The 23,942-nt window shown below is 47.5% G+C and overlaps 1 protein-coding gene across 3 annotated transcripts in view; it reads left to right on the top strand.

Annotated features, from left to right (window-relative positions):
• Positions 1–23,942, top strand: part of Asap (ArfGAP domain of ASAP) — a 221,044-nt gene that overhangs the window by 59,756 nt on the left and 137,346 nt on the right. For all 3 annotated transcript variants that reach the window (XM_075697201.1, XM_075697202.1, XM_075697203.1), the window contains exons 16-20: positions 150–283; positions 1,365–1,453; positions 3,222–3,402; positions 15,591–15,679; positions 21,301–21,484. In XM_075697201.1, the coding sequence (XP_075553316.1) occupies positions 150–283; positions 1,365–1,453; positions 3,222–3,402; positions 15,591–15,679; positions 21,301–21,484 (677 nt within the window). The remainder of the gene's footprint in view (positions 1–149; positions 284–1,364; positions 1,454–3,221; positions 3,403–15,590; positions 15,680–21,300; positions 21,485–23,942) is intronic.

Here is a 23,942-nt window from a genome sequence, read left to right on the forward strand (position 1 = left end):
CAGGGAAAGCTTTTGGCCTAACTGCATACTGTCCAGCATTCCCTTGCACTAGTACAGTGCAAATTATTACAGAAGAAAACGTTTAGAATTATTGTGAATACCAGTGCCCTCAAAACGTCATTTTATGTGCCCACTTACTTTGCAAACAGATCCAACATGGTTGTCCACAAACTTTGGAATTTTGACCTGCATTGAGTGTTCAGGAGTACACAGAGAGCTTGGTGTGCACATATCCAGAATACAGTCACTTACACTCGACAACCTAGGAACATCACAACTCTTGGTGAGTTTGTGTGATTGTGCACTTGTTCACAGATTTACTTACAGCTGTACAGCTCCCATGGGTACTTTTGGATAGTGGCTCCGATCAGATGTTTTTTTTTGGATGTGCTACTAGTTGGTCTCCCTTGTCTAAGTAGATTCCATTCCTTGTTACACTGTAATTATCTGTTGCTTTTTATATTTTAATGTTCCACGTTCTCATTACTGCTATATAAGGTTGCATTACTAATTTTGAATATTACCATGGTGACAACATTTGGCAGGGCCCCGGAGGCTTGGCGTCTCGTGACGTAATAGTTCTGTGGAAACCCGCAAGATGGAGAGGAGTAATTAATAAAGAGAAAATCGGGCATCCACCAAATCGTAGAAATTGCTACAATGGAAACCCATATAGGTTCCTTGAAAGAAGAGCTTTTTTTCCGGGGCAGCTGCTTGACCATCTGAGCTGACGAGGCAGCTGGCAGATGGCAGGGCGAAGTCGAATTTATCAACAACTCGAAGCAAAGGCAAGAGTTTGACGTACTAGTACTGTGGAAACCTGCAAGGTGGAGAGAAGTAATTAATAAAGGGAAAATCAGACATTCACCAAATCGTAGCAATTGCTACAATGGAAACTCATACGGGTTCCTTGAAACAAAAGCTCGAAAGAAAAATTTGTCTCGAACCAGGACGAATTTTTCTTCAACTGCGAGGTTTTTCTTTCAAGGAGCCCGTATGGGTTTCCATTGTAGCAATTGCTACGATTAGGAAAATGTCTGTTTTTTCCTTTATTAGCTTAGTGTCTCTTGTATGCAAAACAGGTTGTAATATGATTGGCATGAAAAAGCTAACTTACTTCTCTTAATAAGCACGCAGCAAACAATTGGAAGCGTGCATTGTGCAGGTCTGTGTGTGACCTATGCGTTACCTCCTCCGATTCTAAGCTGCAAGGAACTGTTCTTGCATTTTTAATTTATTTGTCGCATGTTTCACATTTCGAAAGTTTTTGACGAAAGTCTCTGAATCGTAATAAGTTATATAATACATAATAAAGAGATGCGATTTTGTGAGTTTAGCATCTTATTGCAAATTGTTCTTTCTAGCTGGCAAGGGTAATGACAAACAATGGTTTCAATGAAACAATGGAAGCAACCATGACACCATCCAGAAAACCCACCCCTACAAGTCCAATGTAAGTGTCACTGCATCCATCCGACTTCTCTGCAACGTTCTGAGATGCATGTTTTCCTTGTTGCTAATGTTCTGTCTAATCACAATATTTTTTTGTTTTGATGAAATGATCTGCTTTCTTTATGTCTTTATCTTAGCAGCAGATTACTTTTTCTCGTGGTGCAGTGTAGGTGCAGGTTTTGTATATACACTGGAACTTCATTACAGTCTACGTTAGTTACAACAGACCCGGAGTTTGAGGTAATAGTTCTGCAGAAACCCGCGGGGTGGAGGGAAGTAATTAATAAAGGGAAATGAGACATCCACATAATCGTAGCAATTGCTAAAAAGCAAACCCATACGGGCGCCTCGAAAGAAAAGCCTCACACTTGAGGAAAAATTTGTCCTGGTCCGGGACCGAACCCAGGACCACTGCATTTCCGGGGCAGCCACTGTACCACCTGAGCTGGCAGGGCAAAGTCGAACTTATCAACAACTCAAAGCAAAGCCACCCAATCATAGCAATTGCTACTAAGGAAACCCATACGGATACCTATATGCTTAGAGTTGTTGATAAGTTCGACTTCGCCTTACCATGGCGATCTGCAATGTGGACAAAGTGCGCCCAGTGCCAGTAGCTTCTCATGCATCGTGCTTTTGACGTTTAGTTCGCATTGAAGCAAGAGACAACACGAAAGTCGATTCACTTGTTGCTGCTGGCGCACTTATCTTGCTTAATTTGCTATCGCAATTGATGCTTTACTTTGCCTGTCGGGCAAAACTTCAACGTCTTTTTTTTAACTTTGGATGTTCGTCACTCACTGTTTGCAATAAAATTGTTAGACATCACGATGAAAGTTTCAGAAGTGAGGTGTTTCGCATATTACGGACTTCGGATAAAACGGACATTCTTTGTCGCATTATCAGGGTCCCTTGTAACGAGAGTCGACTGTATAATGAAATCTGATATAATGAAATAATGGATGTAAGAACTTGAAATCTTGAAATTGCCTAGAGATCAATGCATTTAGAACCTTGTTTTAACGAAGTAAAATTGTCCTGCCAGTGAATAGAACGAATTAGATTCATCTCCAAAACCAAATAATACCCGACCATTGTGGGCCAAGTACTTTGCTTTCCACGGATTCTGGCACTCGTTGGCTGCGGCAGATCAAAACTGTTGCTACCCTGCATCGAATATGCTGTTGAGCAACACTGGTCTTTCTCACCGCCGCGCATAGATGCACACAAGCAGCTGCTCACTATTGGACCTCTCTCTTACTGCGGCATGTCGCGCAAGCAGGCGCAGCTGAGCGTTACTTTCGAGATCTCTTGGACGCAATCTCGGAGGTCACAGCTAGGCCGCACGTAGCTGTGTCTGCCTGGGCGAGCTGCCCGTGCTGTGTAGCTACGCGCAGTGGTGTGAAAGATTATCGCTATTCTCGATCTCTGCGGCACGCTGCAAAGGCTGGAAGCTGGGCATGGCCGCCAAGATCGCATTGGCACTGGAGATCTCATTGGCACAGCGCCGAAAATTCTTTCGCCAATTTATTGAAATGTTATAGCGCGGCAGTGTGGCGGTTTCACGTGCCGCAAAGCCGTCTTATTTCGATGTTTACAATTGTGCACCTCCATTGGGCATATGTTGCAGTAAAGGGCAATAACAGATATAACGAAGTTATTTCAGCTTGGTTATAACAAGGCTCGAGTGTAGTATAATGCAAACCCAAACTCAGACAGTGGCCATTGTGCAGGCCTAGCAGTGACCTCACACTGCATGCCACTTGCAGGGAGGAGCGGTGTGAATTCATTCGGGCCAAGTACGTAGACCGCAAGTTTGCCGTGCGGACCTGCTCAGACGAGAATGATCTTCTGCACGACTTGGAGCATGCTGTCACAGCCAGGCACCTCTATCAGCTTCTACAGGCCTTTGCAGAAGGGGCCATTCTCACAGCAGTGCTTCCAAATTACGTGAGCCTAACCTTTGAATCTTCTAGGTGATACTGAATACCTTGGTTGATCAAAAGTATTTAAACACCATCCCATTTTTCTAAACTCATAGCTGTAGCTACTGAGCATTGTGTGTGGACACCATATAATTGTGGGAATGTGCTTCGAAAGCCTGCACAAAATATTGAATTGAACCTACAATTGGAGGAAAAATATTGGGAATGTGAAAAGAAAGTGATGCACCACCAGACAAGGTTAGGAACTTGCTAACCAGCCACCAGCGTTGCTTGTGCAGTCCACCAATAGGTGCGCCATGGACGGGCCATCTTGAACTTGGTGCTAGTGTGGCAGCAGGTTCTCAATGTCAAGACTTAAAGGAGTACTGACAAAAAAAAAATCCATGTGGTATTGTTCTGCTTTAACAAGTAGTTAATGACCCAGTAATCACGGCACGAAACTTCATTTACTTCAGAGCGCGACAGGTAATTATTTGCAGTCTTTTTTGTAGCGACCATATGAAGTTTCAATTCCAGAGAGCAACGATACAGGAGAAACAGGAATGTAAACAAAGTGGTCACGTGCTCGCAAAAAGCCATGATGTATGCTCTGATGCGCAGCCAGCGTGTGTGACAAACTTGCTGAATTGTCGTGCGACTGCCGCAACGCTCGGACGACCGCAGCCAATGACAGCGCCGGTAGCGTGAACGTCATGGCCACGTGGTAGACCCAGCGGGGCGGGGCCGGCGAGCGGGTGTCTCGCCGCTCTGATCATGTCTGTTTTTTTTTCTCTCCCTGGTCGAAACACGGGCCTCTTTCGCCACTGACGGCGGCACATAAATCTGCTACAATTTGTTTCTGACACGAAATAACTTCTAGAATAAAGTGACCTCGAAAGAGTGCGAGTTATAAAACGTGCGAATAGTAAATCGTTGGCGTGATTTCTACTCGGACGCAGTAAGTGCAGACGCGCCAGCAATCGTCTGTATACGAAGCGGCTCGCCTGACTGGCGTGTTTACTCATCGCTACTAACGGCACCGGGAAAACTAACCGTATTTTCACTTAAGATAAACATAAATGTTCAGGCATTGATTGTGCTGACGAATTTAGGTGCTTTATTACGAGCTGTGAACGCATCGCAAGGACCCTCAGCCCCGGATAGATGGCCGGCGAGCTAGGCCTACATCATCTCCCAGCGATCGCAAGCTCGCCTGGCGTGCTCGTTCGCTTCTGTCGGCGCCAGTGAAATCAAATGTGCTGCAATTTAAGCGTGTACACGTTGTGCCGACTAACATAGGCGCTTCTTTATATGAGCTGCAAGCGATTGTGTCACAAGCGCAATCGGTGTCGGCCTGCCAGCTCCTGGCCATCGGCTGCTGTCAACGGATCCGATACTGCTAACGCGGCCTTGCGGAAACACGTCTACAGTGCTCGCATAGACGTGTTTATATTGTCATCGTTTGTTTCAAACAAGATAGCTGTGCAAATACGGTTGCTTTCACTTTCTGTTTGAAGTTACGCAGCATTCCGAACTTCTGCGCAGGGGCGCCGGTTCTGGGCGGAGCTACCCGCCGTTCGCTCATTCGTACCATGTGTCTCGAATCGCCGCATGCGCCAAGTCGCACACGACGCGCTGTACGACAGATCGCACGGAAAATCGCACCACGTGTCTCGCGCTTTAGATGTGGCCAGTCACTTAGCGACTCAGATATTGTGGCCGGCGATGGCGAGGACGAACCTCAACAAAACCCTCGCATCAGCTCTGACCAATGGTAAGACACAACAAATTGGCATTGAACGTTATGGCAGCGTAGTCATGCTGATAGTGTGGGAAAGATCCCGATGGACACGACAAAATCTGCAGTTGCAGCGACACGGAGAGCGTACCACTACAAGTACAACAGCTAGAACAAGCAACAGAGGAGAAGAGCACATGTAAGTCGCATGGCAGCCAACGAAAATTCGTGACGTAGCCACATGACATAGCGTTTTCTTGGCTATTTACAGTCCCGCTTGATGTCAATGTCGCGAGGTGCTCCGTTTTGCAGTTGGCTGCGCGCACATACTTTAAAATTGATTTTAAATATGTTCTAAGCGATATTTGCCACTGATATATTATAGACAATGTGTGTGTGACCAACTAAATTGATCTCGCAAGTTATCTCGACTTCAAATTTTTGTGTCAGTACTCCTTTAACCACAGCCTGAATGACCATCAGTGATGGCACTTTTGTGCACAAAATAAATGGCTTTCATTACTATTGCGTGGCTTTCCTGTTAGGCCGTGCTGACATGCCATGAAGGAGCAGAGCATGGGCGACGACATCCTTTCAGAATCAAACTCCAAGTGTTTTCTTTTCCACATATTCCCTTACTCGTGCCCAGAGGGCACCACTGGTCAGCTAATATATGGCGGCCACTACATGTCTCCCCCTCAAGTCGTATGTTCAAGCAGTCAGGTGGAACGATACGATGGCCACTATGGGTGCACACAACACTATCACCAGCGTCATGTGAAGGAGCAGGTGCTGCTGTTGGAGGGTCTAGCTCAGGTGTAGCTGCCACTTGTATTGGGCAGGGAGGTAAGGTCCCTGTTCACATTAGCACAAAGGGAACTAGATGTCTGTGATTTCACTGCAGAACTGTTCCATGCTCTGTTTCGACTACAAAGGTCCTTGGATGCTGAGCACGGCTCAATACTGTGGTGCAAACCTGATCTGGACGAATCCAGGCCCCTTCACCTGCTTGCAGTGACGGCAGATCTCTGGCTTAATGACGTTGGTCGAATTCCTGAACAGTCTTCTTGTAAGGTTCATCTCTGAGTGCTACCGCATTCCTTACTGGCCAATGTGAACGAAGCTGCTTGTCTGTTTTTGGGACTCGAGATCTTAATCGCCTTACCATGAGAAGTTGAGCAAATCTAAAGTCACTCATCTCAAGCGTGTCCCTATAGCTGAGAAGGGCCATGTGAGGATCTTTCGCCTTGCGGATGAGCTCTTTCACAGTGCGGATCATCCTCTCCACTTCCCCATTAAACTGGGTAATAGGGGTTACTGGTGATGTGTTCGAAGCTGTAAGGGGCAGCAAATGCGACGAATTTACGTGAAGAGAAGGATGGGCCATTGTCTGACCTTACCTGCTGGAGTATCCCATGTTGTGCAAACAAGCTCTTCAGCACATCAATGACCACTTGAGCTGCTGTGCTCTTTAGTGTCACCACCTCGAGGAACTGGGAGTAGTATTACTTCCATGAGTCCACGCCCAGATGTTCCCAAAAACGGCCAGGGAGGTTGGTAGGGAGGAGTAATTCCACTGGATTCACTCGCAAAGGGCGCATTTTTTACAACTGGCAACGAGAGGGTAGTCTCCGCTGCTATGCCCAGCCACCTTACAGATTCATGAGCGAGGGCCTTTGTTCAACTTATGCATTGAGGTCCTTCATGTGGAAGCATCAAGACTGCTGGCATCAGTGATGAAGGGATAATGAAGCGAATGCCCTTCAGAAGAAGGCCATCACAAATGAAAAGTTCATCCTTCACTAATAGATACTTTGATACGTGAGGGGCCATCTTTGACTTGTTTGGCTGGCAGAAAGAAATCGTCACTCTGCACTCTCCATCGCAGCTTTGGGCTTTCCTGATATCCTGTATGTTCACCAGCAGCACATCTGGAGCAGAAGCCACGACTTCTGTAGCAAAAAGATCCACAGTGTCTTCTGGATGCACCTTGGGAGGGGTGTGGGACAATGCATCAGCCGTGGCCAACAATTTTCCAGGGACGTACATTATCTGGAACTGATAGGGCATTGTCTTTAGCCGGAGGAAGCACATCAAGTTCCATCTTGCCAAACATTGACACGAGAGGCAGGTGGGATCAGTTTCTACAGTGAAGGTGATGCCTCTGATGGAGTCGTCAAATCTCTGGATTGCCGATGCTGTAGCCAAGGCCCCTTTTTCTATTTGGCTGTACCTTTGTTCTATGGTGGTCATTGATCTTGAGGCAAAGACTGGCTATGTTCACCACATGCTTGTGATTGCAACAGGACTGCTCCAAGTCCAGAAGAGCTGGCATCAGCCGATACTGTTGTGGCAAAGGATGAATGGTACTTGGCCATGCAGCAATTGGACGTCAGAAGTTCCTTGATTTTTGTGAATGCTGCTTCCTGTTCATGCTGCCATGTCCAACTAGTATTCTTGTTTAGAAGGGTGTGCATCAGTGCAGTGGTTTCCGAGACATGTGGTGTAAACCTTGCAAGATGATTTACCATCATGAGTAGACGTCTGGCACCTGCAAGGTCTGTGGGAGGTGCCATTGCATGGACTGCTTAAATCTTGCCTAGATTTAGCTTGATGCCTTGTGCTGAGACACTGAGGCCTAGGAATTAGACTTGGAGACCCCAAAGCAACACTTCTCTTGGTTTAAAGTGATGCCTGCAGTTGCAAGACAAGTCAACACTTGCTCAAGCAGTGCATCATGTTCCTGTCACGATCCACCCGGGTTCGTGAACAAGGGTGGGCTCGAGGCACCCTCCGTTAGACGGACGCTCCGTAGCGTGGTGGTGATGAACGATGACTGACCCCCTAGCAGCTGTGCTCGCCGGTATTTATTGGTGCGGTGACCAATGGTTGCCTAACTGAGCCTGGCAGGCCACCAAGCCTGACGGCCTAACAAAGATTATGCCCGACGGGGTGTCACAAGCTTGTTACACCCCCCTTACCCCCAGTTTGTTTGCTGACAACAAACGTCCAAGTTCAAAGTACGAGGCTCTGCCTCTGCACTAGCCGGGTCAACGGTGCCTGCTACCCAGGCTAGTAACGGTCCGGTGGCCTCCGCTGTCGAGTACTCCGCCTGGGCACCGGCGTTGACGGGCCGGGTGTGGCAACGCCGGGTGCTGCCTGAGACAGCCTCGCTCCATCCGGAGGGTCCTCAGTGGTCGGCCTTGTGAGTGGTGCCAGACACTGGCCCAACAGGCGCCGTACCACTGGTAATGCTTGCCGCCTTTGAGGTGGGCGGTGCTCCGCTGGAAGCGACTGGTGTTGTCGCTAGTCCTCCTGCGGGCTGGAACTCGGAAGTGGCAGTCGAGGGTGCTGGCCAGGTCCGGAGGCGAGGCCTGACATGGTCGGTGTGTCTGTGCCACGTGGCCCCGTCTGCCATGCAGACAAGCAGTGATGAGGCACTGGCAGGAGACACCACCTGTCCGGCGAGCCAGGGTGGGCCAGGACGGAAGTTCCTGGCAAAAACTGGAGCTCCCGACTCCGGAAAAAGCCCGGGACGGCGCCCTTGGTCAGCAGCCAGCTTCTGCTTCCGCTGCTTCAGAAGCACTGTGGATTGGAGGTCCGGATGCAAGACAACCAAGGGTGTCTTGACCGTCCGACCCAGCTGGAGTGCACAGGGGGCACGGCCAGTGACATCATGGGGTGTGGTCCGGTATTGGAACAGTATCTGGGCAATCTGTGTCTGGAAATCCCCAGTCTGGCTCTTCTTGAGCTTGTCTTTGATTGATGGTTTGCACCACACGCTCGGCTGCACCGTTTGAAGCAGGGTGGTACGGCGGAACCATCATCCGATGGATTCCGTTCTTCGTCAGCCAGGCCAGGTACTCTGCACTGGCGAAAGCAGGACCATTGTAGGACACGATGACGTCCGGCAACCCCTGTGCAGCGAAGACCTGTCGTAGCGCCGCAATGGTCATGCCTGCTGATAGAGTGGTGACAGGTAGACCCACTTCAAGAAGGCGTCCACCACCACCAGGAAGTAATGGCCCTTGAAAGGTCCCCCAAAATCCACATGTAGGCAGGACCAGGGTCTCTGTGGGAACGGCCAGGGGATGATTTCCACATAACGTGAGGCTTGCTGGGGCTCCTGGCAGATTTGGCAGCTCTGCACCGTGTGAGCAATGTCCTGGTCTAGGCCTGGCCACCAAACATGGGACCGGGCCACCATCTTGGTCTTTTCCACACCAGGATGACTTGTGTGCAGCAACTGCAGGACCCTGGACCGGAGACCTTGTGGGATCACCAGCCTGCAACCCCACAGTTCCCAGACTGTGAACCGGCTGGTAATTGTAAGCTGCCAGCCTCAAGGCCCAGCGTACCACTTGAGGTGATGCCTGCACGGGAACTGCCTGGTCAGGCCCCAGCAGCCCCAACAGCGGCTTGTGGTCTGTGGCTGCCTCGAACTTCTGGCCCCACAGATACTGGTGGAAGCGTTCAACACCGAACATGAGGGCCAAGCTTTCCATTTCCAGCTGGCTGTAGCATTGCTCTGCAGCATGAAGCCGACAAGAAGCAAACGACACAGGGTGTTCCTGGCCATCTTTGTCCCGGTACACCAAGACGGCTCCCATGCCGTATGCCGACGCATCTACAGTCAGGACGACAGGCTTGGCATGGTCGAAGTGTACTAGCACTGGAGCTTTGGTGATTAGCTCCTTGCTGCGCTGGAAGGCCCGGTCCTGCTCCTTCTTCCAGACCCATTGCTGCCCATCTCTAAGCAGACAGGTTTGGCAGAAAACTCCTGTAGAAGTTGATGAGGCTGAGGTAGCTCTGAAGCTCCTTCTTGTTCTGGGGCTTAGGCGCCTTGAGCACAGCATCAACTTTGTGGGGAACTGGGGCTAGGCCAGCCTGGGAAAACACATGTCCCAAGTACTCAACACTGGGGGTCAAGAAAATGCGCTTTTCCAGCTTGAGCTTGAGGTAACGATGTCGAGGTAACGATGTCGAGATAACGATGTCTCGATGGTAACGATGGGTTTGATGGTAACCTTGAAATCCCCGCAAATCCTGACACTGCCATCTCATTTGAGGACTGGTACAATGGGAGTGGCCCATTCAGACGTCTTGACGGGCACCAGGATGCCCTCTTGCCGTAACCGTGGCAGCTCCTAGGTGACCCCGTCCTTCAGAGTGAACGGCAGTGGGCGAGGCTTGAAAAAACAAGGCCAGGCTCCCTCAGGTACATAGGTGCCAGCTGTCGGGCCGGCGAATGTACCCACCCGTGGCTGGAACAGGGACTTGAACTCAGTCAGGAGGCTGGGTACGTCTTTCACCACATGCAGGCTGGCTTCCTGGTACTCTGGCAGATTAACGCCCAGTGCATGAATCCAGTTTCGGCCCAGCAAAGCGACAACTTGGTTAACTAAAGGGGAAGGGTCGCCTCCCTGTCGCCAAAGCAAACGCTGACCTGTGTCTGACTGTGGACCTGGGAGAGCTGCCCGGAGTAGCTGCGCAGCATCACACTTGAAGCCTCGACGGACACGCCGGGGAATGTGCGCTTGAACCGTTTCCCAGCCATGACAGACACGCTTGCCCCTGTGTCCAGCTCCATGGAAATGGGGTGTCCACAGATTTGACGGTCAGCATGTATGGCGGCACAGACGATGGTACAAGGCCTGTGTGCCACAAGTCGAAAATTGGCGGGTTCTTGCCCACAATGTAGAGCCTGGCCGCAGAAGAACTTGTGCCTACTGCCGCGCGTTCCTGCAGTGCCGCGCTGCGACGGCTACCCTGGCCACGGGCTTGTGTGGTACCTGGGCTTGAACCAGGCTGCTGCTGCTGCTGCTTGCTGTTCATCCTCCCCCTTCGGCATATACGTGCCAGGTGCCCAGTTTTCCCGCACGTGAAGCATTGTGCTTGAGAGAACTGGCACTGTGAGGGGGAGTGGGCACCACAACAGCGACCGCAGGTACTGCCCTTTGTCGCCAACTTGTTGACCGCCGCTTTTGCCGACAGTGAGCCAGTCGCATGGGCAATCTTACCGGAGTCCTGGGCGGCAGCACCCATTGCCAGCGCTGCCTTCACGGTGTCGTCCAGCGAGGGGTTGGGAAGCTCCAGGAGTCACATCTGCATGACGGGGTTGTTGATGCCGCAGATGAAACGGTCCCGGAGCAGTGAGTCCAGCTGGTCCCCGAAAACGCAGGCACTCGCTAACCCCCGTAGCACAGCAACAAACTGCCCGAGGGTCTCTCCTTCCCAGCGGCTCCAGTTGTTGAAGTGGAAACGCTCCAATAGTGTGGACGATGCTGGGTTGAAATGCGACCGCAGTATGGTGAGCAGCTCACCCAGCGTCTTAATATGCGGCATGGCTGGCTTGAGGAGGTCGAGCAGGAGACTGAAGAGAGCAGGTCCTGCAGCTGGCCAGGAAAATGTCCCGCTGTTTGGCCTCGGGTGTGTCGTTATCCTGGGAGAACATGTGGACTTGTGCCTCGTAAATTGGCCAGGCGGACCCATCTCCCTCGAATGGCCCGAGCGTTCCGTACAGCGGCATGCCGGCAGCAACAGGGGGCAGTGTTTTGCTGCGCGCGACGACGTGGGTGATCCATGGGTACTCGTCGCCAGTGTCATGATCCACCCGGGTTCATGAACAAGGGAGGGCTCAAGGCACCCTCCGTTAGACGGACGCTCCGCAGCGTGGTGGTGATGAACGATGACTGATCCCTGAGCAGCTGTGCTCGCCGGTGTTTATTGGTTCGGTGACCAATGTTGCCTAACTGAGCCTGGCAGGCCACCGAGCCTGGCGGGCCAACAAAAATTATGCCCTAGGGGGCGTCACATGCTTGTTACAGTTCCTGCTTGGTACATCCAAACACAAGAACATCATCAATCATATTAACAACACCATGCTAACCTTCTTGAATTTGCGCCATTTATTTTTGAGGTATTCCGGGGCAGATATGATACTGAAAGGCAGTCAGCAGAAACAATGGCCATAGAAAGGTGTGATGAAAATTGTCAGTTCTTCAGAGTTCGCCGACAGCTTGACTTGGTGAAAGCCTGCAGTTGCATTTAGCTTTGAAAAAACGGCTGCATCACCGAGGAGACCAAGTATTTGTTCAACGGTAGGCGGAATGTGACACTCTCTGAGAACCACCTGGTTCAGACGAGTGAGGTCTTGGATACCAGTACCAGACTGGCACACCACGGAGTTGGCTTATCGATATGGCAAATGACGTAATCACCTTCAAGTTTCTTCAGTTTGCTGAACGACTTCACGCAGCAGCATAGGTATCCATCGAGGGGCACTTATTGAGGATGGCACAGCGTCTTGCTTTAATCAAGCAAATTGCGTACTCATCCCAGAGAGTGCTGAGGCCATGGAACAGTTCGGCATGAAGTGCTGGCTCAGGAGTGTTCACGGCCCCAAGGAATTTGAGCACCTCAGGGCCTGGATAGCCGGTGGACCCAGTAATGGTACAGAAAGGGATTCAATGACGTAAAGACGCTGATAGCTTGTCTTCCCTTGCCAAAACAAACATGCGAGATATGAGCCCTGTACACAGTGAGGTTGGCCTCCAGGTCCTGTCAAGACTGCATCAACATTGTCGAGCTCAACCGGGACTCCAGGCAAATCACTTGGAACTGCAGAAACCTCAGCTCCGGAGTCTACATTGAATTAAGTTGTGTAGTTGTCGACTGTGACATTCATGAATTTGGCTTTGACAGGTGATTCCAGAACGTGCAGCTTCATGGCACTGAGTTTGGCGTGCTTCGACTTTCTGGAACGACAAACTTCTGCAAAATGACCTTTCTTGCTGCATAAATTGCAGACTAACTTCTGTACTGGGCACTCTGAGCGTGCGTGAAACGTGCGACTGCAGAAGGAACAAACCGCAGCTTCATGGTGGCAGCGTTCCAACTTAGCATCCATTGAGAGAACTGTTCTGGCATCCCCAAGCTGTCATGAAGGGAACTTTTGCGCTTTTGCGGGATCATTGTTGACCGTGGTGTGCAAAGTAGCCTGCCCAAGTGAGCATTCCTTATCAGCGTCACCGAACTGACAGGCTTGCCTCCAAGCTTCTTTGAGAGCGAGCTTCAGGGAGCGGCACAGCTGGTCTGAGAGATGCATATCCTGTAAGCCAGCAATGAACCTGTCGTGAACCAAGCGTTGTTCCACCACCAATGACCGCTAGTTTGCGTCATTTTAATAACTTGCATAGTTCGGCGTAAAACGTGTCGATGCTCTCGCCAGGTTGTTGGATGCGCTTATGAAAGTAGGACTACTCGTTAAGTTCATTAGCAGGATGCAAAAAGTGCTTGGTGAAGCTTTTGACAACAGCCTCATAGAACGCTAACGAGCCTGCATCAAGTAAGAGTGTCCAGGAGCGGATGAGTGTCTGTGCCCATGCACGGAGGCAGTGGCATAATCTTCGAAGCGAGACTTCCACGAGCACAAATTTATGGGGTTGCAGAAATCGAGCGTATCCGGTGACTGAAGAGCGAGGCCTAGCTACTGAGTCAATTGGGCACTTTCTTCTAGGAGCATCGTGTCATTGATGGCCATTCAAAGACTCCAAATGGACCCCACTTCTGACACCATATCTTGTGGCATTTCTGTCAGGCTGTGCTGACAGCCCACGAGGGAGTGGAGCATGCGAGACGACAATCGCACCCTTTCAGAACCAAACTCCAAGTGCTTTATTTTTCCCATGTCCCCTCACTTATGCGCAGAGGGCATCACTGCTCAGATGACATGTGGCGACCACTACAATTACTACTTTGTGAAAGTGCAATATGTTGCAAGACATTCCTGGGGAACATTGACCACACACTTTCTGTGAACAGATTTACACCATGGGATGACTGCCCAAGTGAGAGAAAATGCCAGACAGCCTGTTAATTTAATTTTGCCTCAATAACACTCTTGGAAAAACCTGGAGCACACGAACAACGATACACAAGAAGGTGGCACACAACACAGGTGCTCAAAGTGCTTGTAAGTGCTTTTGTTGTTCACCATCTTCCTTGCATCTTGTCTTTCCTGCACTCTAGGTTTTTCTGAGAATGCAGTGCCAACTAGCCCAACTATCCATCCTATCTTAATAACGCCATTGAAGTCAAACTATGAAGACTATGAAGTCCATTAATTCTATGGCTCAATAAAGTCATTGTAATCAATTTGTTAATGTGTGAGCAGAGACCATAGTGATGTAATGCTCCTTGGCTGTTGCCATCAAACCATACTGATGCATGCCATACCACACTTAAGGCGTGCGTGTGCGTGTGTGTGTGCGCATGCGTGCGTGCGTGTGCCAAACAATGAAATCTTCTTTACCTCAGTAAGGAAACCTTCATTGCAATGAGGCCACCTTATGTCACTCTGAAAGCTTCCTTACTGAGGGATCCTCAGTGAAGGCTTCCTTGGCGCTTCCTCAGCTTAAGGTAGCTCCGAAGCTACCTTGATGCGTCCTTACGCCGCTCCTGGCCCTGTACGAGTGCTTCACCTCACTGCTTAGTCATGCGACGTTTGCTTGCGAGTTCGTGCTCTTGCCCGCCTGCGGAGAAGCGCGAGCACAGTACGTCTTGCCAGGCATGTGCGTTTCGGTCGCACGTTTGACATGAGTGGCGTTCCTAGGCGTTGCACGACGCCGGCGTGCCAGTGTTGATGGAGCCCATCAAGTTTTGCATTATAGTGTGGTACTTTTTTACATTTAGGAAACAAAACTAGAAGAAAGCTTGCGCGCGTCTGTATGCTAGCACTTCAATTTAAAGATTATGTGACAATACAACATATTCTTAATGAATAATGGTGTTCGCATAAAGCTTTTAAGAGAACCACTCGAACCCAGGCATGCGGCAACCATTACTTATGTGAGGATGGGCGAAGGGAGCTTCCAGAGTATGCGGGCTTCCTCCATTGTCCTTTGCTGTAATGAGGCCTCACGTAATTTTAGGAAGCGGTCAAAGGAAAGAAACGTTTCATTATTTGGGCCACTGTGTGTGTGTGCTTGTGTGTGCATGCGTGCGTGCGTGTGTGTGTGTGTGTGTGTGTGTGTGTGTGTGTGTGTGTGTGTGTGTGTGTGTGTGTGTGTGTGTGTGTGTGTGTGTGTGTGTGTGTGTGTGTGTGTGTGTGTTTGTGAGTGATGGAGTGAGTGAGTGCCATGAGACAGCCGTGAACAAAGATGTCCGCTTACGGCACCTTCTGTGAATGTTGATGATGGTGATGATAGGTGCACTTTCACCCCAATTTCAATATGGAAACCCTAGTTAGAGTGCAAAATAAGCAATCCAGAGCTTTGCAATGTAAAATGTGAAAAAACTCTTGTGTATGGATTTTTGCAATATTTTCCTTGTGGCCTCAAATATTAAGTGCATGCTTCATGTTTATGTTAATAAGGTGTGTAGCAGTAATTAATTGCAGAAATCCACAGAGGTGATTTATAGCCATGTGTTGAGCAGGCAGGAGAGCTTACGTGGCTCCATCATTTCCAATGCAGAAAAATACAGCAGACACTGCGCTTCATGTGGCTGTTGCCCAAGAAGATGGCACCTCCCTTCACATCGTGGACTTTTTGGTTCAAAATAGGTATGGATCTCATGCTTTGCTTGTTACTGAACTTCTTGTTAGAGAAGGTTTTGTTGATTACTTTTATAATGCTTTTATTTAAAAGACTAACACTCAAGCTACAACTTGTGAGGGGGCACAGATATCCAAAGATAAACGCTTTGATGAAGTTGAATTCCTTGGTAACAATATGTATAGAAATGTGCTCAGATATTGCACAGAGATGCCATTTCACAATGCATACAGTTAAACATCATGTTTATGTACAGCACTTACAGGGCTTATGACAAAGTGACCATGAAGACCATGTTTCATATTAAAAATTTCATGGGTCTGCTTCTCTGAAATTCTCTGGTTAGCTCAGCAAAAAAATTGGAATGATGTGTCCACTATGTCCGAGGGGCTATATTTTAAGTCAATCACTGCAGAAGCAGCCTGCCACTAGGCTGCTTCCAAGGCTGCGCAAGATGTCCACAAGCAAAACTACCCTGGCTCCAGATAAACTTAAATAAATGGGGAGACCTCTGATAACACACACGATAGACCTCCTTCTGAGAAACTGGACTCCGATTGTGGTGTACCATTGCTGACCTATAAGGTGAGTGTGGTACAAATTTGGAGGGTCACACTTGCAACACACAAACTTCATGAAACTCACTGGGAGCTCTTCAAGTACGAGTCATAGCATTCTACTGTGTAAAAAAGAATTTGCCTGCAGTGGTGAAAAATTTGATTGGAACATCCTGTTTACAAAGCAGCAGGAAAGAGGTATAATTATAAATAAAAATTAAGTTGTGGGGTTAATGTACGGAAACTGCGCAGTGGATTATGAGATATGCCATGGGTTAGGGCTCCAGATGAATTTTTACCACCTGCAGGTTCTTTGGTTCTTTAAAGGGACACTAAAGATGAATATTAAGTCAACATATGCAGATAAAATACCATTCCAGAAACTTAGCAGTGCTTGTTTCGCATCAAGAAAGGACTTTGTTGAAGAGATAATCATATCTGAAATGTTGCCATACCTTTAGCACAATTCAAATTGTCTGCACCCAAGCAGGGAGTAGTGACATTGCATACGCCATCACCAGCCTTTACTGCCATTTCTGAGTAAAACAATGTCCAAAACAGGACTGCAGCACCGTCGCTGAGGTTTCTTGCGGAGAACGCAAACACGCAGCCATGGAGAAACCAAGCTGAGCAAGAGTGTTGGATTTGTCACTGCAGCTGCACTTGGCCATGTGGCGTGGACCGTTTGGGCATCGCGTGACGTCACATAGACACGAAATTCTCTGCTACTTGCAATTTCTGAGACTTTCGCGGGCCAGCAAAACAATGCAGCACTATGCGATAACGAAAATACTGAAATGTGGAAGCACGGGTGGCACAGAGTCGGGAGAAAACAAAAGCTTTCGACCGCCTGTGACATTCTCAAAAGTAATGTCAATGAATTCCTTTTTCTAAAAATGTAATTGAACTGAACAGATCGAATTTTCTTGAGTCTTATAATCAATGCAATATTGAGTAATTGAGTACTAGTGACAGAATTATAGTAAGGAGTGCCGACGTAATCCGGCTAGTACATGAATGCCCTAGGGCAGTCTCAAATCATGTCTTGCATTTAGCTCAATTTCTCAATTACCAAAGCACTGTTTGTGATAACTTTAACCGTTAGGCGTTCTCAAGCATTGTTCCATCACTGTAGCTTTCATACAATGCCCAGTAGACAAGCATTGTTGCACTTTGCCTTCGTTGAAACGCGGCCCCTGCGGCCTGGATTGAGCCTGTGACATCATGCTCAACAGCGTGACGCCAAAGCTACTGTGCCAAGCAAGGCAAAAGGTATAGAAAAGTAAACGCACCTGGGAAGGTGTAGCAATTTCCATCTAAATTCCACAAGGACACAGCCACTGAAGCCATCAGTTATCCGCGGCATTTAGTGCCTATCCACAGTTTTCTCGTACGAAACTATCTCCTCTTCCTTTTACTAGCATTCACACATTGACAAAATGGGGGGGTGTGGCAGTTTTTAGCACTTTAACTTTCTTAACCCTGCAATGCCCAAAGTATCATAAATGCTACATTGGAGCTTTAGGCCTCGAAATGCGAATTTAAGCGCTGGAAACTTCAAGCAAGTCGCCGACCGTTTATTCGGACCTCACGAAGACTGCAGAAATGTCCGAATAAACAGGTGTCCGAAAAAGCAGATTAAGAAAAAAAAAGAAATCCTTTATTTCCACGTACTTATTCGGGCACGGCAATAGGCTTGAAGAAATTGTGAATGTGCCGATGCACGCTGTTCCATTTATGCGCAATCAGATAAGCCCGAATCTCGGAGAGGGTCGTACGATCACTATAGGTGGCTGAAAGCACAGTCACTGCTTGCACGTGCTCTGCCTGTGACAGCAACGTAGCACATGGTGCGCCATCTTCCGACTCGTAGTCATGCGCAGGTCTCGGCAGAACATTTCCGGCGTCAGTAGGGAATGCGACAAATCCTAGGCCTTCCGGCACCCGCTTGCCGGCATTCTCCAGCGCAGTCTGCGCGGGCACTGTCGGCGCCATTAGACACTTGACGCAATGTTTCCGTATGCCGCGTTGGATCACCGCAACCTCGTCACAGCACACAAAGCAAACACCACCACGCCGTCACGCCGACACCTGTCGTACAGACAAAAAATATGGCTTACTAGCAGCATTGCGCACGAAGAAAGAAACAAATCAGCTGCTGGATTGTCTTGACATGGCTTACTAAGCTGAGACCAGAACTGCTGTAGCCACTCTATCGAATCAGGCGGAAACGATGATGATGAGCGAGGATTTGCAGTAGCACCACTTCGAGGGGCAGCAAGGAGGTTCTGTTCAAAACAAAAATGGCGTTCAGCAAGTCGAACCATGCACCGGTCAGAGTCGGTGCATGAATCAAGGAGTGTCCGAAAAATCAGATGAGAGGCTGCAAGGTGTCCGAACTTTCAGCAGTTGTTATACATTATGGCGGTGCTGCGAAGCAGACCGAATAATCGAGCATGTCCGAATTTTTGTAGTCCGAAAAATCAGTCGGCGACTGTAGTTGCGTTATGAATATGCTGGAGCGAAGTTTCTGTTGTTAACCCTTTGAGGGTCGAATTATTTTGAAAAGAACTTTCCCAAGTGTTCAAATCACTTTATTGCGGATCTTGAATGTACAAAATGTATAAGGTCCAGGAATAAATAGTAAAAAAATAAATTAGGAACAGTATTATGGTGTCGGCATCACTCAGAACTGCAAAATGTTCACTAGTATTTCAGAGTGTGGTACTCCTTGAAACACGGGTCTACACACAGCGTCTTATCGCAGTCTGCACACTTAAAATGCGTGTCTGTTCTCCTCTTGAAGCGACGAGTTGTGTTGGCGCACGCATGACATCTCTGCGTGTGGCTTGCCTTGGGCAGAGGTCTGAGGCACCCTCTCGCGTAAGCGCGTTGCCGCAAAGAGTGAGAGTACCTTGTGAGTGGTGGTGATAAGCTAAGAGTAGCACCAATCAAGATAGAAATCAACTTCCACCGCCCCAGCGAGAGCGTGCCGATAAAGAGAAAAATCATGTTTCGCGCGCCTCCATTGCGATTACGCAGCAGAACCGAAACTGCGAAAGCGCGTTGCCGCTGAAAGCGAGAATACCTCGTGAGTGGTGGTGCTAAACAAGCTAAGAGCAGCGCCAATCAAGATAGAAATCAACTTCCACCGCCTTGCAAGAGAATGCCGACAAAGAGAAAAATGATGTTTCGGGTGCCTCCGTTGTGATCATGTGGCGAAACTGAAACCGCAAAAGGGGTGTTGCCGCAGTCTGCGCGACGCGCTGAAGCTAGAAATCAGTTCTGTTTATCTCCCCAAGAAGGCAGCACAAATTTCAAAACGGCTTCTTGTAAGTCCTAAGAGGTGGCAGCACCTCCCAGTGAGCATGTATCGTCATTATGGCGCAAAATTTCAGACGGAGGGTCGAAACCGTACCCGTACGGCAAAGACCTTGAGCAACAGAAAACCGCTGCCGTACATGTACGGCAAAAACCTTCAAAGGGTTAATAGTTTAACAAGCTAATTACTCATTAAATATTTCGATGTCTTTGATTTTCTTGTACAAATGTACTCTCCATGGCCAGAAGTAAATGTCAACAATTTGTGCCAATTTTCCTTGGCATAGAACTATGTTTGGTCATTGCAGGGTTAACTTAAGAATTTGTTGTTGTTGTTGTTGTTGTGACACTGTCACTTATGCACTTATGTGTCGCCTATGCTTTGCAATCTGTGATGTAGGGCACCTCATAACACACCCACCATATGGCATGGCGCAAATGGCAAACAGAGTGGCATAATGCAGTACAGCCAGTGTCTAATTTTTCGGACTCCCTAGGGGCCATGAGAACGTCCCAAAAATTGGGCAGTCCGAAAAAACGAATTCATGCCTTTTACTGCCCCCAAGGGCTCAAATCGCCACAGGCACATCCGAAATAGCTCTAAAGGCCTGCTAGTACTTATTAGACATATTGGTGCTTGTACTGTGATAGGAGACGGTGGGTGCATGCGTGTATAATTAATAAATGGTGTAACATTTCTGCAGCACGAAGCACTGAAGTGCAGAAAAAAGAACAAAAATGAACAATGGAAGAAGGATTGCAAGAGAACAACACGAGCGCCTACTACCAACTGAATTTCTTGATCACGACACACACGCATATATATACACAACGTGTTATATTTGTCAAACACAGTGCAAGGGACACTAGTCACATCCGAAGGTTAGCCAGCAGTAGAACCAGACAAGATTAGGGTTGGCATAGGCTCAAAAGCATAAACTCCTTATCGTGTAAAGCCACTGATGGTTGACTAATGCATCAGTCTCCAAATTTTTTAATAAGATACACCTCTGATATTTCTCGCACTTCCTTCTCGTGGTCGCGATCCAGCACAAATCCGTCTCTAAACTGAGGCTTACATCCGCAGCTATTGCAGTGCAACACCAGGTTAGTTGTTCCTTTATCTAAGTCATTTTTCTGTTCTCCTAGTCTTTGCTTCATGCAACGCCCCGTTTGTCCAATATAACTGCGGCTGCATGATACAGGTATTCAGTAGACGACCCAAACACAGCAATTCACAAATTAGTTTTTCTTTCCATGTGTTACCACCATGGCCATCTGTATTTATTTGATGTCCCACTGAGGCGTTTGTCCGTCATCCTGCAAAGACATATTCGCAAGATGACGGACGGATGCCTTAGTGGGACATCAAATAAGCTGTTATGCATTGACTCTATGGGGTACGTGGCGGTGCTGCGAAGGCATCTGAATTATCGGGCATGTCCGGAAGATCAGTCATTGACTGTATACAAACTTCTTGCTCTAATTAGAAAATCTGCATTCAAAGTGACTGAAAGGCACCACTGGCACTATCTGTATTGTTATATGCGGTGCAAGTTGCAGGCCATTGTTTGCCAAAATGGCTATCTCCAGTGGCAGTTTTCTTGTTGGAGAGGTCCTCAAGTGGTAGGAAACGATGTGAAACCAAACCCAAGAGAGAGAGTAGTTGGTTGTCGCTGTTTGGGGGCCGAACGCACCTAGTTGGGCACCATTGATCAGACATTGGGCACTCGTACCCGCTCTGGCTGCAGCCCCTGCCTGGATGTCCACAACAAGGCGGGCAACACTCCTGTGCACACTGCAGTGCTGCACAACCAGACTGAGTGCATCAAGCTGCTGCTTCGAAGTGGGGCTGCTGTTGATGTCAAGAATGCAGACAACAAGACCCCACTTGACCTGGCCAAAGAGAGAGGCTACCACACTTGCCTTGAGCTGGTGAGTGACGAGGAAATTGACCTATTGAGTGGTAATAGCCGTTGGCCTGTATATGCCACAGAAAAACAATGTAACTGGTCACAATTACTTTCTTCATTCCAAATTGTAATTATTTGCAGGACCAATTATTGTCCCACAAAATTAACTGAGCATTTACTAAGAGCTAAGCGATCACTTCCACATTATTTTCCTGTCGCCTTTAAATAACATTGCATATTTATTTATTTATATATTTATTTACTTATTTATTTTTAATTTATTTATTTTCTTTATTTAAAATACTCTCAATGCCTGATGGTGTCACAGAGAGGAGTGGTGTATCATTATATAATGTTAGATATAGCAGTCTGAATGGATGAATGAACCGGATTGCTGGCGACAGAGGCGGGGAAGTGGTTCCATTCGGATGCTGTCTTGGTCAGAGAAGAATTGAAAAAAAGGTTTGTGCGGCATCTTGGTACTTGTACCTTGATCTTGCATTTCGATGGAGGCGAAATGCGAAAACACCCATGTACTTAGATTTAGGTGCACGCTAAAGAACCCCAGGTGGTCGAAATTTCCGGAGTCCTCCACTATGGCATGCCTCATAATCAGAAAGTGGTTTTGGCTCGTAAAACCCTATAATTAAAATTATTACCTTGATGTGGTCGATTTGCGATGAAATATGAGGGGGTGATATTGTTCATTTTGATATTGTTCAAAAAAGGTCACTTTTTTTAAAATTCTGGGTTAGTATAATATATTTTATGAAAGAGTGATAACCGGGCGAGTTTCCTGCTTGAAGATAGGTCTGGCAGATGAAGTCTAGTTTTGATGGCGGATACACTGGCACTGAGGGAATAATTAGATACAATGAAACGTTCAGAGCAGTTTTGAATGGCTGAAGTAAGTATGTTAGCTGTGCTGTAGATGGATCCCAAATTGATGAAGCATACTCTAGTTTAGACCTTACTAATGTTTTGTATAATGTAAGTTTTAGGGAAGAGGGCGCGCGAGAAAAATTGCGACGTAAAAAAACCTAGTGTTCGATTGGCAGAGTTTGTCACATATTCAATGTGAGTTTGCCATGACAGATTGTTGGTAATGTGAACACCTAAATATTTATAGGAAGTGACAGAGGACAGAGTAGAGTTGTTAATTTTATATGAGGATGTAGAAACAGCACTACCGCGAGAAAATTTGATCATTTTACATTTGTCGACATTTAATGTCATTAACCACTGGTTACACCACGAAGAAATGGTGTTAAGGTCAGATTGAAGTAAAAAAGGAATCATCTAGGTTAGTTATTTCACAATAAATAACACAGTCATCAGCATAAAGATGGGTGTTAGATGTCAATTACTCCGGCAGATTGTTAAAGTAAATAAGAAATAAGAGGTGCCCTAGGACTGAGCCTTGTGGCGCACCGAAAGTTACAAAACAGGTTGGTGAAACGAAATTGTTAGCGGATACGAATTGAGTTCGTTTGTCGAGAAAGTATTCAATCCACTTAAGTAAATCCACTTAAGTAAATAAGGGTCAATGTTAAGTCTGCTTAATTCCAGCAGGAGTCAATGGCATACTCTGTCAAAAGCTTTTTCAAAGTCTAAAAAGATACAATCAATGGAAGAACTTCGGTCTAGAGATGAGAATAGGTAATTAATAAACATGGCTAGTTGTGTCTCACACGAAAGCTTTTTCGCAAACCATGCTGATATTTACCAAAAAAGTTGTTAGATTCAAGGAAAAGCATGAGATTAGAGAAAATGATGTGTTCCAGAAGTTTCCCGGGAATGCTGGTTAACGAGATGGGTCTGTAGTTGATAGCGCATGGAGGGTTACCACCTTCCCTGATTTCCAGTCGTTTGGCCGCACACTGTATTCTAAAGACTGCTTGAAAAGTTTAGATAAAATAATAGATGAGTGGGTTACAGTGCATATAAAAAACTGAGCAGTTATTTCATCAGGGCCAGGTGCAGATACCTTTAGATTCTCTATGAGTTTTATTATTCCAACCCAATCAATGATTATGGGATCCATCGTGGGAAACAAGGGGCCATTAAATATGGGTGATGAAAAAGACTGTTCATCAGAAAACGAACATTTAAATATGTTATGCAGGCCAACAGAGCACATATCAGATGGTATGACGTTCCCCGTTTCATCAGATAGTTGGGTATCTTGTTTCGGTTTACCGCGAACCACTTCCCAAAATTGACGCAGTTTATTTCAAAGCAGCGAAGGAAGAGTGCTTGAAAAGAACTTGTGCTTGGCCACTTCAGGTTCACGCTTCTAATCAGAGACGCAATTTTGATAAGCTGCCCAGCGCTCAGTGTTATCACTTGATACTGCTTTTCCGTAAATTCTTTTTTTCTTATTTCGTAGATGGCTGAGCAGTGGAGTGAACCAAGGAGAGCGAAACTTGGAATGAATTTTACACACAGGCACATATTTCTCTATAAAGGAAAACATCTGG

Source organism: Dermacentor variabilis, chromosome 6 (assembly GCF_050947875.1).
Source record: "Dermacentor variabilis isolate Ectoservices chromosome 6, ASM5094787v1, whole genome shotgun sequence".
NCBI lineage: Eukaryota > Metazoa > Arthropoda > Arachnida > Ixodida > Ixodidae > Dermacentor > Dermacentor variabilis.